At 43.1% G+C, this 16312-nt stretch overlaps 1 protein-coding gene across 1 annotated transcript in view; it reads left to right on the plus strand.

Moving 5' to 3' along the window:
- ADAP1 (ArfGAP with dual PH domains 1) overlaps positions 1-16312 on the plus strand; it is a 119525-nt gene that overhangs the window by 44395 nt on the left and 58818 nt on the right. Inside the window, exons 2-4 of the mRNA XM_069983860.1 lie at positions 5569-5699; positions 10762-10853; positions 12979-13061. Coding sequence (XP_069839961.1) covers positions 5569-5699; positions 10762-10853; positions 12979-13061 — 306 coding nt within the window. The remainder of the gene's footprint in view (positions 1-5568; positions 5700-10761; positions 10854-12978; positions 13062-16312) is intronic.

The following is a 16312-nucleotide window of genomic DNA, read 5'->3' on the forward strand; positions in this document are numbered from 1 at the left end:
ACGCCAATCTGTACCAGAATCTGTTCTGTCCTACTTAAGAGTCTCAGCCACAAAATCACACATTTTAACAAGATAAATTCGGTTTTAATGATATCATGTAATAAGAAGGATTCTGAAATTACCTTGGAAACACTACTAACTGTATTAGGGTAAGGCCATACAGGGCAGCATTGATGTAGTTGCGATACAACCGTATAGCATGGCAGTTAAAGATGAGCGAACTTCGAGCACATTCAGGTTCGTCCAAACCTGAGCATGTGACATTTGACTTCTGGCAGCTGAAGAAGTTGGATAAAGCCCTAAGGAGTCCCGGAAAACATGTCTATGGCCTATTGCTGTAGCCATATTTTCAAGACAGTCACCGGTAATCAAATGCCAAGAGTTTGGGTTTGAATGAATCTGAACACGCTTGAAGTTCACTCATCTCTAATAGTGCTGTGTGCAGCCAATGCACTTCTTAAAGCGAATGTGCCATCAGCGAATATACCATCAGTACATTCGCTTTCCCCCGACATGGGGAAACCGGTGCCGCAGTCCTTTCTTTGAACCGTGGTCCGGTTCCTGTGTACGGCACTGTTCTATTCCTGGGCATCGGCCTGGGCTGAAACCCTGGAGGTTGGCCAGCCCACCCCAGTGGGGGAAACCCCTGTCCCTGCGCAACCACCTTTCAATCCATGTGCAAAATTTAAAGCAAATGTACTGATGATACCAATGGAAGTCAGCTTACCTCCAGTACTTGAGAGGAGTCGATGATAGAGGGTGCACGGTTTCGGCGTTGGCCTAACGCCTATTCGGCAATGGAAGGAAGAAGGGTGGTGGTCCCAGCACTCCGAAGGTAAAATTTCTAAACTTTATTTCATGTCCAATTTCATGTCAATTTTTTTTACATGAAATAAAGTTTAGAAATTTTACCTTCGGAGTGCTGGGACCACCACCCTTCTTCCTTCCAGTACTGATGATACATTTGCTCTAAATCAATAAAGCATTACTGTCATTTGCAGTAACTTTTGACATGCCTTCCCACCTGTCAAAAGTTGCTGTTAACACTGGATCTCCTGTGATACAGAGATATATCCAGCAGCAGTGCACTGCACTCCCCGACCGTCAGAACTTCTGACTCATTTGCTCCATAGACTATAATGAAGCAGACAGGTAGGATTTGACCTCACTTCCTGTTTTCTGTCTTGGTGTCTCTGCTGCTACACCAAAAAGAGTGGTGGAGCGTTATCTGAGACTGGCGTACGAGTATGCCAGTCTTGATAAATATCCCCCTAGTTTCCAATATTTTAGGGTTTTTCTAAGGTAAGGAGTAATTTTTGGTGAATTAAATGATATTTAGATGTGCTAGAAATCACAAAGGCTATCACAAGGAGGAAATTGTTTGAAACAACATGGACCATTTATTTTTCGACACCTTTTATATCGGATCTTTATATACGTCTTAGCACTATGTTATGAATGTTTACATTTGCGCCTCCTAATAAACGTGTAGCAACTTACTCCCTATGCATTAAATTGGTGTTGCCGAACCCACCAATTTCCCTAAACTGGTCAACCATGAAATGTGTATCGCTGCATGTTGGGGGAGAGAAGGATTGAGCAGTTTGGTTTCAACATGCCTGATCCTTTTGTTTGCATAGGAGACAAGGCACCGCCAGAGAAGTCTGGCAGCAGCTTATTCCCCTATGTATGAAAACACATGTACACTTGGCCGAGAGCTATTTGATATATATGGTAAGCTGAAGAGGCAGCAGCTTGCGGAGGATTGTGTAATAATGTTTCTATCTCGCGATCCAAGGCAGCAAGGATTGCCTTCCCAGGCACATTGACCACATTAGGATCAGCTATAGACGTCATTTCTGTTCCTGGATAGATTACATGTACTATAATTAAGTGTGATGCATCTTTAGCTGAAATTCCAGCTGGGGACCAAATAACGTAACCGACTAGATATCACATAATGCAGCCTATTGATACAGCCTAAGGCTGAGGTCAGGGCTCTGTGTGGCCGGGCAAGTTCTTCCACACTAGGCTCTCCCCTATTGTCTTCATGGCCATGCTTTGTGCACTAAGGCCCAGTCCTGCTGGAAAAGGGCTGAACCCAATTCTTTCCACAAAGCTGGAAGCTACAGTTAAAGGGGAACTCCAGGTAGAGGTTAAAAAAATTAAACTTCTGCAGGAGCATAACACATTACTTACCTATCTATCCCAGTTTTGAAACGACCAAAAATACATTTTTTTTAGTTTTTTTTTCTGTATTGTTCCTGTACTTCCTGATTGAGCAGTTTCCAGAATGCAGTACTGGTTCCAGAATGAAATGCTTTCCCTCAGCTGTTCATCACAGTCTACAGTCCTTCTTCTGGCCGGTCAGAGATGGTGGATCAGTCAGGGGATTGGCCTCCTGTGACATCACACCCTGCCCCCTGTCTGCATCATCAGCCTGTGCTCAGCAAATGCACACCATCTGAGACAGAGGCATGGAATATTTGTCTCCTAAGGGGGAATAGCAGTGGGAGCAGGAGACAATGTGAATTGGCACAGAGGTAATTTTTTTTCACTTCCTGGACTTCCTGGATCAGCTACTGTACCTGTGTGGCAGAACCGCACAGATATGGTAATACATTGTATAGACACATCTAAATAACTTTTAATGTACTTTTAATAGGGACCTAAGCCAAGGGACCTAAGCCAACCCTGAACAACACCAACACTCTCCTAGCATTATCCCTCATACAGCTAGCACAATGCAATGAGGCAGGTAATGGTCTCCTGGTGTTGAAACTGAGACACATCCATCAGGCGGCAGATAGAGAGGTGTAATCTGTCACTTCACAGAACTTGTTTCGTCTACTCCAGTGTTTAGGTGTCCATGCTTTACACTAGTCCGTCCAACACTTGGCATTTTGTTTGGCGATGAAAAGCTTACATGCAACGGTTCAGCCATAGAAACCCATGCCATGGAGCTTCCAGCGTGGCCATTTTTATACAATGTCTGTAAAGGCAGACTCCATTGGTTGTGGCAATGGGACTGAATTGACACCTCAATTTAATGGTTAAAGGCTTAGGCCCAATTCATTTAGGGTGGTCTTACACGTGGGGGTAACAGTGTATGGCTGCAGCATGTGTTAATGTGTGCAGCGGCGGTACCTGGGCTTCATGTCGTTTAAAGCAACAACCTTGGATATGGTCTGCAATTATTAAAGGGGTATTCCACTCAATCATGGCTTTTGATATATTGTTGCCCATGGTGAGACTAACAATTCATTCTATACGTGTTATTATCTTTTCAGTCTCCTTCCCCCAGTTCTGAGCTGCTGCTTTCTGCTAAAAACACAAAAATCTGTGTGTAAGCCTCTCTTTCTGTTTCCCCTCCTTCCCCCTCCCTTCTGAGACAGCTAATGTAAATAAGTCCCTGACTGGCAACATTGTAGCTTCTTTGTAATGCTGGGAGGGTTAATCACAGTGAGTTCATCAGCAACATGACCTCAGGATAACCCACCCAGCATTACAAAGAAGCTACAATGTTGCAGATAAAGCTAGTCAGGGACTTGTTTACATCAGTTGTCTCAAAAGGGGAGGGGGAGACAGAGAGAAAGGCTTACACATAGATTTTTGTGTTTTCAGCAGAAAGCAGCAGCTCAGAACTGGGGGAAGGAGACTGAATATATAATAACAAGTATGGAAGAAGTTGTTAGTTTCCCCATGGGCAGCAACATTTCCAAAGTTATGTTTGAGTGGAATACGCCTTTAACATATATGACATCTTCAAGCCAATACCACCATTTCCACGAGTGCCAAGACCCATAGAAGATGCGTATAAGATGTGAAACATATGCGCTGTCCAGATCTCACATAGTGTAATAAGACAGCGGGGGAGTCTGGGTTTGCAGCTATGGGTAGCCATGTGTCCTTTCTGTCTACACCATCTGAAGGCATTATCTGAACGGCACACTTCATCTTATTGAAAAGTTTTTTTCTTGCTTTTATTCTTCTTGAGTGGGTGGATTTAGAATCCATATGCTCAAGGAAAGTCAGATGATAGTCTGTCTTTTTTTAGTTGGTTGTGGAGCTGTTATATTCTGCCAAATGTATAAGTAATATGCAACTTTAGTGGTGAAATGACTAACTAAGCAATGATTAGGGTATGTTCACACTGAGCAAAAGCTGCGGAATCCTGCCTGCTTCAGTGTCTCACAGCTTCTCTATGGAAAGGTCCACTTCCGTTGTTCTCCGCTCAAAGAATTGACATGTCTCTCCGCCGCAGAATTCTGCTGCTTTAGCTCAGTGTGAACATACTCTTAATGAGAACCTGTCCTTCACAGTCTGTTACCAAGGAAACACATAGGTCTTAATAGGGGCTGTAGATGCAAAACATTAGGATTCTTTTAATGCAAAAGTGCCTTATTATTAATTAGACCGATACTTTTTTGCAAATATGGTCATATTCTTTAAATCGAAACAGGTTTTCAGGAAAAAAAAACAATAGAAAAGTAGGAGATTGTTGTACCTGACGTCTGTACCCCACCCCCATGCCGATCTCTGTATTGGGCCCTGGCTCCTGTATTATCACTAGAGCTGTGGGTACGGCACGGGGAGCGACGTAAAGAGCCGAGCACAGCGATCTTCTGGCGTACTCAGTTCTTTCAGTCAACACATAGGAATAAATAGAGCCACCGGTCACGCGCCGTACCCGCATCTCTATTCACAATGCAGGAGCTGGGCCTGATACGGAGATCATCGACGGGTACAGAGGTTGGACCCCCCGCAATCTAATACTTTCCTCCTATCCTGTGGCTAGGGGAAAAGTTAATTTTTCCTGGAACACCCCTTTAACCCTATGCTTCCCTGTGCATTAAAACAACAAAATCCGGCATACTTAACTCACCAGCTTCCATAACGCTGAAGCTGTTTATCTTCCAGTTGCTGTGTCCTTCCAATGTTGTCCCATTGCCCTGTTCTGCTCTGTGACCGGCTAAGTGGGACATTATTGCAAGAAGAAAGAACAGTGCAGGAACAGCAATCTAAATATATTACACTGGCAGTGCCAGGGGAGCAGGTGAGGTAAGTATGATGGCTTTTGCTGTTTTAATGCACAGGGAGGTATGGGGGTAACTATTAGGTGTTCCTGAAAACCCCATTCAAAAAGAAACAGCAGGGACCTGTAATATATACATTTATAAAACCGGATTAAAATGTATAATTGTTGTATAGTTATACAGAGGATAAATTCATACAACGGCCGTTCTTTTCATAATGAAATGATTTGCATTGAAGTCATTGCAAATAACAGCTGTTGTTCACACAGTGTATTGAACAATGGCCGTTGCTTGATAGGGCCGTTGAAATAAAGAGCATGTCAATTATTTCCGGCCATTGTCCATAGACTTCAACGCAATTTTCATTTAAAACGGACGTTGTTTTCAATGTCAAATAACGGATGTAGTCTATACAGCGTGTGAACATAGCCTTAGAGTTGCCCTTTAACTAGTGTTGCCCTGTAATTACATCTACTTAGTAAATGTTACTGTGCTTTTAACCCTTATTATCCATTTATTGTCACCTTTACAGATCCAGACTGGGCTTCATACACTATCGGCGTATTCATTTGCCTGAATTGTTCCGGAATTCACCGCAATATCCCTCAGATCAGCCGAGTGAAGTCTGTCCGCTTAGACCCGTGGGATGATGTGCAGATTGAAGTAGGAAACTTTTTTTTTAAGTGTTTTTTTTTATTGCTTGTGAGTGTCTATAAAGTGTATATAAAGTGCCCATATACTGTGGATTGACTTGAACAGTAGTTAAAGTGATATTGTCAGCCCCTTTCCATATCAGTAGTTTTCAGTATCATTCTTAAGCTTATAGCCTGGACATTTCAAATCTTACAGAATAAAGGATTTCTTGGTGGTCTCTTCCTTCAAAAATGCATGTTATTGGTGGACAGTGCCATGGAGGTGGGGCTTAACAGTCGTGGTGCTCCATATGTGCACCCACATTGGTGCCTTAGGCCTCGTCCCTTTGTGACATCATGGCCGTCTAGGCCCTACTCCCTTCGCAGTCATTGGATTGTGCTGACCTAGAGGGGGTGGGGCCTATGCCTCTAGGTTGGCACATTCCAATGGTTGCAGAGATGCAGATGAAGTCAGGGAGGGGGCTGGAGCCTATGGTGTCTGTGGGCGGACCACGTCCATTAAGCCCCACCCCTATGGCACTGTCCACCAACAAAACATGCATTTTTGAAGGGTAGAGACCACCAAGATATCCTTTATATGGTGAGATATGAAATGTCCGGGCTATAAGCTTAAGAGTGATACTGAGAACTCCTGATAAGGAAATGGGTGACAATATCACTTTAAAGGGGTTACCCAGCCTTGTGAAATAATTGGTCTGCCCTCAGTATAGGCCATCACACTAGACCACAGACTGCATCCTTGCAGCACCGTACTATTAGTAGTTGCAGTGCTAGGTACTGCAGGGTTGCCTCCATCACTTCAATGGGACAACACAAGAGCATGAGCGCCGCAGCCCCTTTAAAGAGCCGACTAGCAGTGGTGCCGAGAATAAGACACCATTGATCTATTATTGAAGGTCTATTGTAATGTTAGGCCATCAATTTTATAAGCCTGAATAACTCCAGCAGACTGATGGTTGACAATGTTGTTATGTCATCATCTGCTGACAAGAAGCAGTTACGTAAAAAATTTTTTATTAGGTAATCCATTAACTTGTATACACAGATCACCCATAAACCACCACTGACAGGTGAAGCCAACAACATTGATTTTCTCTTGACAATGGAATATATATATATATATATATATATATATATATATATATATATATATATATATGATATGTGAGGAGCAGGAAAAATGGGCAACTGGATGGATATTGGAGACATTGACAAGGCCCAAATTGTGATGGCAAGACGAGTGGGATTGTGGGGTGTTCCTGGTAAGCACATAGGGGGTGAAGACAAACCTGTTTTGTCCAATCCCACAAAAGAGCTGCGACGGTTAATGTTGGTTATGATGGAAAGGTGTCAGAACACACAGAGCATTGCACCTACCTGCAGACTAGTCACAGTGCCCTGTTCGTTCCGGAAATCCAAAATGCCTGATCATCCCCCCCACCCCACATTTGCAGTAGTAGCTGCAGCGTTTATCTAGTACATACGGGCGTTTCTACACTATATATCCAGATGATCGGCCCCAAATCTCATTACCAGCCATATCATGAGAATTATCTGTGCCTCTATATCCACTTTAAGAAGCAGCTCGAGAGGATAAGACAGTAAGCAGCTCTCCTCCATGTGTATCATTTATCCCATCCGCCTCGCCGCCTGATACGCTTTCACACTGTGCCGCTTAATGATAACATCTACAATGTCTAAAAGCCTCTGTGAAATCTCGACAGGCGATGAGTTTTTGATGCTTTTCTCAAGAAATGGTTACATGACTGATCAGACACCTCTGTCTGTCTTGGGCTGCGTGCGAGGAGGGAAAAGTCTTCCTTCAGCTATTTGATCATTCTTTAGACGTAGTCACAAGAGACTTTTCACGTAATGATGTCAAGTGTTTGCAGATCTGTAGCCCTAAGATGAAGCAGGAAACATATTAGAGAGAGTTTCCATCACTCTTATTACTGGTGTTACCTATATAGCTTCATATAGTAATACTGGATGTTGTGTCTGGCCATAGGTTGTACAGAATGCCACAGCCAGTCAGATACTGTACAATAGATTGTGCCCTTTTAGAGGCATCTATAGGTTGGTGCCTTGGTTATTCTAGTTTTTAGGTGGCGATACATATGACACAAATCTGTCACCTTAATGGTTGGCCAACAGCTGTCTTACCCAAACATCCTCTACACTTAGCCAAGTGTTCATGCATTGTCAGTGGGGAGAGGGGGAGTAGCCAGTGTTATACTCCTGCGGCCATTTAAATATATTGTTATCAGCCACAAGTCTCCTGTTTACACAGGAAGATGTGTGGCCGATAGCGATAAATTTTTAGCGCAGCACAAAAGATGCAAAAGATAATATGCCAAGTGTTGGACTGGCCCACTGGAGGATCCTCCGATGGGCCCCCAGCTTTAGAATCTGCACAAACACTGACTGACATGTTGTTTCTCACTGTTTTTTCATTGGTGGGCACCCAGGATCATTTCCTCTAGTGGGCCCCAGATACCTCAGTCCACCACTGTAATTGGCTGATGCAGTGACTTTGTTAGGCACCTTATTGCAGCCATTTTAATGCATTGTTATCGGCCGCACATCTCATGTTTACACAGAGAGATGTGCTGGTGGTCAGGGGGCGTAACTAGGATTCAGGGGCCACATAGCAAAAACATGCTCTCCTGGCCCGGCATGTTACTTATGCTCTGAGGAACTGGAAGAACGAAGGAGTAGTGCGCCAGGCAAGGTGAGTATGTGCATGGGGCGGCTCTTGTGGCTGGAGGTGCACAGCTTCGTCCTGCCTCAAGACCCACAGTGCCATGCCATGCAATGTGTTTTTAACCACTACCATTAAAACAGACCATGCTCCGTGGCTGCGGGCGGCTCTGTGTGGGAGGGAGCGGAGTGACAGCGGGGTGCTGTGTTGGAGTCTTTGTGAGGAATGGACTGTAAATGTTGTAGCACCATAGAGGGAGGCCATGCTTTGATTGTTGGGCGTCTAACCACTGCGATGTCTTATACATTACAGGGGACCCGAGTCTCCTAACAGAGAAGAGCAGCAGGACATGTACCGTATTTGCATCTTTGCTCCATGTATTCTCTATAGGATTTATGTGTGTCCAGCTGGTGGGGGCCCAACCCATCAGGTTTGGATCCATAGTTCTAGATTTTGAGGTTAGATTCTGTAGTATTTTAAACCTCTTAAATGCTAAGAGCTATATAACCATCAGGATATACGGGGTCAGGAGTAAGGCTAGCAGTGTAATACTTCAATCATTGGAGAAGCTCAGAATTGTGGAAGGGGAGAAACTTTTCTAACAAAGTGAAGATCAGAAGAAGGAGGCAATGGAGACCATGTTATCTAGCAGGTTGCAGTGACCTTGGATAGTTCTAGACCTTGAAGTACATTTATCCGTAAGGATTGTATAGCTTTCACAGGTCAGACATTCTGGTTGATAAATAATCCTTAGGATTACTGGGTCCAAACTGAGATTATCATTCAGATATTACATTTAAAATGTCATCTGGTCAACATTCTGTGAATTGGCCAGTTCTGTCCTCTATGGACAAAAGAGCTGAAACAGAAGCCTTTTTTTTTTTTATTTTTATGTACTTTGATCTCCTCCTAACATGCAACTTTTAACCATTCTACTAACCATTTAGCTGGCAGTAAATGTTAATGACAATATTCTTTCGTTAACGGAGACGTCCCACCAACTTCTGCAGGCAGGCGGGGTTGGGTGTGAAACTAACTATCAAGTTAACTCTCATGTGCTTCATAGCGCCACTGTCAGGGTCCAGTTTGCCGCTGCCGGACATCATCATCTGCAGAAAAACATGACATACCCAGCTCATGCGGCAGCACCATTACGGCGTGGCTGAGTGATTGCCCGTTTAGCTAGTCAGTGTCCCGCCCCACTCACTGATTGGCTGAGCAGGCATTCACTCAGCTGGGGTTGTGACGTTGCTGGTAGCAGAGCTGCACGACCCCGACTGCAGTGAATGGGATCTGGCGGTGTTTTGATAGTTAGTGGGACTTCTCCTTTAAAAGGGCAGCCTGACAGTAAGTTGCAATAGCCACAATTTAGTTGTAATCTGTGAATAGCTGTTCAAATTCCCTACAGCGCTCCTGCAGGTAAAACATAATATTACGCTCTTCCACAGTAGGTTACTAGAGCAGTGTATAGATCATGTAGTCTATGGTACACAGAATGTTTGTTTCTCCAGGTGTTTATCCTCCTTCTCAAAATTTCCAAATTACAGGGCCACATTTTGAGGGAAACTTATCAGCGGGTTAGAAGAATCTAGCCAGCTGTTATGTCCCTGTTGCAAATAGAGGATAGTTTCTTAACTTCATCCTCAACACCATTTCTGTGCGGAGTTTAATCTTTATGCTACTTAGGCTTTTTGGTGCACTGGGGGTGGGGTGCAGCCTACAGTGCACCAATCCAGTTTTCTGCCCGCTCCGATGGTATTCATTAGAAGGGGCAGGCTGGCCAAGGGGACAGATCGGTGCACTAGGGGTGGTAGTCCTGCCCCCAGTGCACCAAAATGCCTAAATATAATAAGAAATAAACTACTATTAGCACAGATAAAACCACGAAGAAGTCATCATTCTCATATAATCCTTTTTTTTTCCAACCATGATGATTATGGTGGTGATGCAGCTTAAAGTAAAGGCCACACAAGGCCCAGATGACTAGTGGCAGAATAAAACGACTTTTTCCCCGCTATAAAACTACTGCTGCAGACGCGGCTGGTGGCTTTTGGAAGCTGCACTGTAGATCTATACTGTGCAGCAGGGAACCATATCAGCACAACCGTGCTGATTGTTTCCCTTTGAGATATTTTTTACTCTATCATTATTACCCCATCAGTAGGGGCTCCTATAGATCTCGCTGTTTGTGGACACCTCTATGAAGGGGACATACCCCATCATTGCATCCCAGAAGCCCACTCACACAGTCACTCTGATGTCATGGTCCGCATATATTATATAGGTCTCTGCCATCTCCTATACTTTTGTCCTTGACGTCCTTTGCAAGATGTGACATAATTTGCTTATTTGATTTTTCTTTTTTTTTCAGTACATGTCATGTCTGGGGAACAAAGTAGCACAAGCAAAGTTTGAGTCTAAAGTGCCAGCGTTTTATTACAAGCCAACAGCTTCTGACTGCCAGTAAGTATCTCAGTATATTAACTAATATATGACATTGGGTGCAGGAAAGACGTCATTGGTGCTTTTTTCTAGGAACAAAACCCCTCCTGTCCATATCATATTGGAGTAACTTAGCTCCATTGAAGTAGATGGAGCTAAGCTCCAGTAGCACACAGAAGCCAGTTACAAGTGTGACACCACAGATATGGCGGAGTCTTTATAAAATAAGATAATCCTTTAATAGTGCCACCATGGGGAAATTCAGTGTGTTACAGCAGCATGGATAGTACAAATACAAAAAGCTCTGAGATAAAGACATTACAGTGACACTAGGTACAGATAAAAATGGTGCAATGTTTTTTTAGTGATTGTGAAATATCACTAGGATATTCCCCCAATGTCCAATATGCAGGGGTCCGACTGCTGTGAAAAAACCCATCCCCATCCTCATTGGTAGAGCAACGTTTCAATGGCTTCACTTCAGTTTTTTTAATGCAAGCTGAATAGCTGCCCATTATTGTCTAAGTTTACTTTCCCACTACGTTAAAAAAACAGAAAAGACGTCCGCTTTTTCTATTTAAAGGGAACGAATCAGCCCAATTGGGCTGATATGGTTCCCTGGAGCGCTGTATAAAGCTCCTGAGCAGCTCGCGGCACGTACCAGCCTGATTGCATTGACAGGCAGCCAGACAGCAAAATGACGGACGTTATTTTTTTCTTTTAAAAAACAAATATGAAAACATGTTGTGGGAACATAGCCAAAGGCTGTTTTTGCAGCCTTCTGGCACTGTTTCCTCCAAGCTGTGTGTCAATTTAGTCATGTAAGTTAGAAATGATCGTTGCTCCTATACAGACTCCCTGAGCTATCACCTTAAAGGTATCTGTAAATTTAAAGGGACTCTGACAGTAGGTTTATTCTGTCCTATCTCAGTGTAGCATAAACTAGTGACAGAGAAGCTGAATAGAATGATGTATCGCTTACATTTTTCTGTGCAGCTGATTCTGAGATAGCCTCCTGAATAACATGGACAATAAGTAGTCCTCTCCATTATGTGTATGAGCCCGGTAGTCCTAGATATTCTGAGAATCAGAAAACTCCGCCCACCAGCTGCTGATTAGCAGTTATCTGTCCATGCTGTGTATAGGCAGTCACCTGTCAATCAGCAACTGGAGGGCGGGAGGAGGGGTGTGGCAGGAATCCTATTCTCCTGCATATTAGGAGAACGGCTGAATAGAATGATGTACAGTAAGTAATACACCGATCTGTTCAGCATTTCTGTCACTAGTTTATGCTGCTCTCATTTAAGACACCATACACCTACTGACAGATTCCCTTTAAACCCCTGCCTGGACAAAGGTGGCAGCAGAGAGCACTGTGTCAGACTGGAAAGAATATACCTCTTCCTGTAGGACATACAACAGCTCATACGTATTGGAAGGCTTAAGATTTTTTAATAAAAATAAAGTTCCCCAATAGCTGCACCATGTTGCCAGGATATCAGGATATCAGCGTGGCTATTTTAATTCCTGAAATCTTGCAGTTTTCATTCTCACCACTATGTCTAAAACTAAGCTGAGACTTCCTGCTCTGTCTGTGGTGATAAGAGGAGATTTACAGCAACGGGTGAAACCAGTATATAGATAGCACCAGTATAAGAAAATAGTAGCTCCCTGTGAAATGACCATTTCAAAGGTCACAGAGTACGCGCAATAATGTTTCACATTTATCTCAGGTACAGGTCCTGTCCGTGTTCATGAGTCCTGCTGTAAAGCATGTTGCTAAATGCTGTTAAAAACAGCTCAGGCAAGATGGCAGCCCCCATAACAAAGTACAAAAAATGAAATATAAAAAAATTAAGGTTTGGTCATAGAAACAGATTAGGGAACGTGTTCCAGCAATCACCTATTATAATATAGTTGTAGGAAAAGTAAAATAATACACTGGATGTGGCTTTAATGTGACTTTTCCATTAAGGTAATTGAACGTTTTTCCATGATGACAGGGACGGTGGTCACTTTGCGACCTTATTGTGTTTTCATCCACTTATTGATCGGTAGCTGTTTAGGTAACACGTGTGAGCAGATAAGGCGGCATTGACGATGTGTCTAATGTACTGGCTGAATGAGGTGTCCTTTGTGCTTGCAGAGTGCTCCGCGAGCAGTGGATTAGAGCCAAATACGAGAGGAAAGAGTTCATCTACATTGAGAAGCAGGAGCCGTATTCTGCAGGTAAGGATGCTATCAGCCTCCAGCTTCCTCTAATCCCTTTGCTGCCTGGAGTGAAATAAACCAGAATGCAGCACAACACACTGGCCGCTCCGCAATCCTCCCGGATCAGACAGCGCTTTATAGACATTACAACAATCTCAGCTCTGCTGTGTACTTTAAGGCTATTAATGCCTTTGGTTGGCACAGGATATCCACGCCAGGCAGACACATACTTTTTGTAACTTTATTTTATGAGTTTTATTTTTACTGTTTACACACATGCCTTGCTATTTGAATCTTTTTTTTTTTTTTTTTTTTTATCTGATTCTTTAAAGGGGTACTGCAGCGCTGATAAAAAAAAAAAAATCAATTATAGTTTTCCCACTTACCATCCCTCCGGAGTCTCCGTTTAAATTTCCCGCTGTTTGCAGGTCCCTGAAGCTCCAGTTGGTGGCTTCATTTTTTCTTTACTTCCTGGTTTTGGCTTTCCTATGATGCACTGAGTCTCCTGTGATGTCTAACTGACTCTGTAAAACTGTTGGATCTTGTTCAGCCAATCAGAGCTGAGCAACCTGTGTCATCTGACAAAGGGAGGTAGGCTGGCTTAACAGGGCTTAGACCCCGTGATGATGTCATTGTCAGAAAAAAGCTGCCACAGAGCAGCCTGGGGTCAACAGTCATAAGGTAAGAATGAGTTTACTTCACTTCCTGGTGGGGGGAAAGGGGTGCAGATAGGTGATTGAAGCATATTACAAAGTTATTTAACTTTGTAGTGTGTTTTAATTACTGGGAAAAAGCTTTTCGCTGGAGTACCCCTTTAAAGCGCATGTACCACCAGGTACATCGCTATGGGCTTTTTACATAAACAAACCGTCGCCGGTACGGGGATGCCTGTGGTATGGTCCTTTATTTGTACTGCCACCCCAGTCCTGCGTAGGGTGCCGCACACCGGCCCAGCACAAAGCACTGGGGACAGGCCTGTTAATGTAAAAAAACAAAAGCGATTCATGCATAGGGCACCGTAGTGCCATAATGGAGCACTGTAGCCTGTGTAATGTTAAAACAAGTACATCCGTATACGTGAAACCGTAATAGTATCCACAGCATGCAAAAATAAGGATAGTCTATGCGTTTTAAAGGGGTACTCCTACATTTTATCTATTTTTTAAATTAACTTGTGTCATAAAGTTACACAGATTTTAAAAGTTCTATTAAAATATCTCGAGTCTTTCAGTACACAGTGCTCTCTGCTGCCACCTCTGTCCATGTCAGGAACTGTCCACAGCATAAGGAAATCGCCATAAAAAAACCTTTCCTTCTCTGGACAGTTCCTGTCATGGACAGAGGTGGCAGCAGAGAGCACTGTGTCAGACTGGAAAGAATACACCACTTCCTGCAGGAAATACGACTGCTGATAAGTACTAGAAGACTAGGGATTTTTAAATAAAAGTAATTTACAAAGCTGTATAACTTTCTGACACCAGTTGATTTGACAACTTTTTTTCGGTGTACCCCTTTAAGCCTTTTGGCATCAGTAAGGGCCACTAGGCTTAAAATGCATAGGATATTATTTTTCATGCTGCTGTCCTATGTTATGTTTCTCATGTAAATATTTTTTTCTAACATTTTAGCCTGGCACTTGAATGTTCCTCTGAACAGCTCTCCAGATGACCTGTGGCCATACTATGTGGTTTGGGCACAGGGGGCTATATATGTCCACCCACCAGTTTGCTAAAGCAGAAGCTGCTCTTTAGTAATGACTCTCTATTCTAGTCCATAGAGAGGTCGTGCACATGGGACACCCCTTTATAGTGCCCGTACGCTTCTAAGAGGCCATTAGACAGGTGACATACTGAACCATATCTATATACCATCACGTTACATTATAATGTACTCATGAGGTAAATGCCAGAGTACATTATGTTGAGTCATCTTATAGTACATATCACTGTATCATGTATTGTTGACTAGTGAGAGGCTTGGGAAGTCCATTGACACAGTGTTGTATGTTCTGTTATTATGTTGAGATTTATGCAAGAACTTTACCTGATGTAAAACCTGCCGGATTATTCCTGGTTGATGTTTTATTACTGGAACAACAGGTTATTCAGTGCACTGTGTGTCAGACTTTGGCCTGTGAAATCATCGGCCATGGAGCAAAGAATCCTATCAGGTTATCTCAATACAGAGATTATGCAGAAATGTATGCAAAATGGTGCACATCCATAGAAGAGTGAAAAGCAGTACTGGTTATAATAGAAGGTGTTGGCACTGCTTGCTGGATATGGACGTGTATAGCCGCCGTCTGCTTAGGATACCGATGCTGAACCTTGGCCACCATAGACATGTAGGCATCAGAACTGGACCATGGAGCAATGAAGAAGGCGGCCTGGTCTGATAAATTGTGTTTTTTTGTGGACTGCCGGGATCATCATCATAAAAGAAATGACAAGTTATCTAACTTTTCCTACAAAATTATATAGCAATCCGCTCAGCTCCTCCTACTCTATAACATGATACTTGCAGATTGGACTGCATTTTCAATGGGACAGGCAGGTGGTTTTAAAGGGGTACTCCGGCAGAATTTAATAATTTATTTTTATTTTTTTAAATCAACTAGTGTAAGAAGGTTAAACAAATTTGTAAATAACTTCTATTAAGAAAAACCTTCCAGTATTTATCAGCTGTTGGATGTCCTGCAGGAAGTGATTTTTTTTCTAGTCTGTTACAGTGCTCTCTGCTGCCACCTCTGTCGATGACAGGAACTGTCCAGAGCAGTAGCAAATCCCCATAGAAAATCTCTCCTGCTCTGGACAGTTCCTGACATAGAGAGAGGTGGCAACAGAGAGCACAGTGTCAGACTGGGAAGAATACACCACTTCCTGCAGGCCATACAGCAGCTGATAACTACTTAAAGCAAAAATATTTTTCTTTTAAATCAACTGGTTTCAGAACGTTATATAGATTTGTAATTTACTTCTTTTAATAAATATCAAGTCTTCAAGTACTTATGAGCTGCTGTATACCCTGCAGGGAGTGGTGAATTCTTTTCAGTCTGACACAGTGCTCTCTGTCATAGGCAGGATCTGTCAAGGGAAGTAGGAAATCCTTATAAAAAACTCTCCTGCTCTGGACAGTTCCTGTCTCAGACAAGGGTGGCAGCAGAGAGCACTATGTCAAACTGGAAAGAAAACACCACTTCCCCGCAGGACATCCAGCAGCTGATAAGTACAGGAAGACTTGAGATTTTTAAATAGAAGTAAATTACAAAT

This window comes from Dendropsophus ebraccatus, chromosome 9, assembly GCF_027789765.1.
Source record: "Dendropsophus ebraccatus isolate aDenEbr1 chromosome 9, aDenEbr1.pat, whole genome shotgun sequence".
NCBI lineage: Eukaryota > Metazoa > Chordata > Amphibia > Anura > Hylidae > Dendropsophus > Dendropsophus ebraccatus.